Raw genomic sequence first — 1536 nt, forward strand, 5'->3', positions numbered from 1 at the left:
ATATATATATGTACACACACAGACACAGACACAGACACAGACACACACACGCATATATATATATATATATATATATGCATACACAATCACAGACTTACACCACACAAACCCTACACACAGGATGCACAGTAAAGCCGTGCCTTACACCTCACATTTGAAATGGGTATTGGCAAGGAACGTCGGTAAAGCAGCTGCAGATTTTACTACAGGTATAAGATAAAATGCCACAAACGAACAAAATCAAGGTATCGGCACACGAAGTCGAGGAAGTCGTCACAAACATGTTTGGCCGCAGGAAACAGTAAACGAAACAAAAACAGAAACAAAAGTGAACGCATCGCCATTGAAATTTGATACGGTAGCCACATACTTAGCCTTGAGATCGTCCACTTTAGTCTTGCACACTTTGAAACGTTCCTCCAGTTGGTGCAGCAACTGGTTAGTCTCTCGCATCTTCCCAGCGAAAAGATCACGCTTCACCTTGATTTGTGCGACCAAGAGAGTGGTCTGGGTGGACTGGTGGTAGATGGAAACACACTCGGTGACTACCTTGTTGAGTTCCAGCACTTTCATAGCTCGTCTATTGTTGACCTGAACGTTGAGTGGTATTGATAAAAATGCATGAGTGAAAAAAACCCCGAGGGGATTGAGGAAATGGGTAGACGAAGGTGATGTGTGATGTGGCAGGAACTTAGATATATCGGTGACATGAAGGAGGGCTTAATGACTAGTGTGAATGCGAATTGTCAACAATTTGTTTAGGCGATAACTGAATGGGTTTAGGGTTTAGGGGTTGGTTTAGGGTTTTAGGTTTTAGGTTTAGGGTTTCAAGGTATTGGGTCGATGAGAGAGGTCACGAAATATAGCAACCTGAAAGTGATGTTCTATCCACAATTTAATACAATATCGGCGAGAATCCAGAAGGAATTAAAACTTGTGTTAAAGGTAGATTGTAAAGACATAGGGCATTGACCTGAATGGGCGTGGAGTGATACTAAATGCCAAAGCTCTCGGTGACTGTCAAGATAAGCACAAATATTCGAGTTGTGTGCCGATTGTTTGTCAGATGGTAATATACCAGGAAAGTAGCTACAAAGAATGCCTGTCTAAATCTGTCTACACATACGCATTCCACCTTTGTCATAGTTGCGAAAAAAACAAACATAAATCACTACTCAGGTTATATACTTCTGGTACAACGTTTTACACGCATTTCCCACAAAACGGGTCGAACCTGTTGCATTTTCTTCTGTGCCTGGTCGATTGCTTTGCGGTAGTCCTCGCCTCGGCTTATGATTTGTCTGAGATGTGCCGTTTTAGTATTAAGCATAGCCTTTCTCTTTTGATGTTCCTGTGCAAGGTAACAACAATAGGTCAAAATAATGTCAACAACAAAGTATACACAAACACACACACACACACACACACACACACACACATATATATATATATGAATACACACATACACACACACAAACACACAACAAACACACACACAGACACACACACATACACATACACACACACACACACACA

General features: G+C 41.4%; 1 protein-coding gene across 1 annotated transcript; it reads right to left on the reverse strand.

The window, feature by feature from the left end:
• Nucleotides 1-370: 370 nt before the first annotated feature.
• On the reverse strand, nt 371-591 carry SARC_15897 (hypothetical protein; the record flags this gene model as incomplete). Its single annotated transcript, XM_014289990.1, has 1 exon — nt 371-591. A coding segment is annotated over one exon (221 nt), but the record flags the coding sequence as incomplete, so codon positions are not given.
• Between the last annotated feature and the right edge of the window lie 945 nt (nt 592-1536).

The sequence above is a fragment of the Sphaeroforma arctica genome (genome assembly GCF_001186125.1).
Source record: "Sphaeroforma arctica JP610 unplaced genomic scaffold supercont1.6944, whole genome shotgun sequence".
Lineage (NCBI taxonomy): Eukaryota > Ichthyosporea > Ichthyophonida > Sphaeroforma > Sphaeroforma arctica.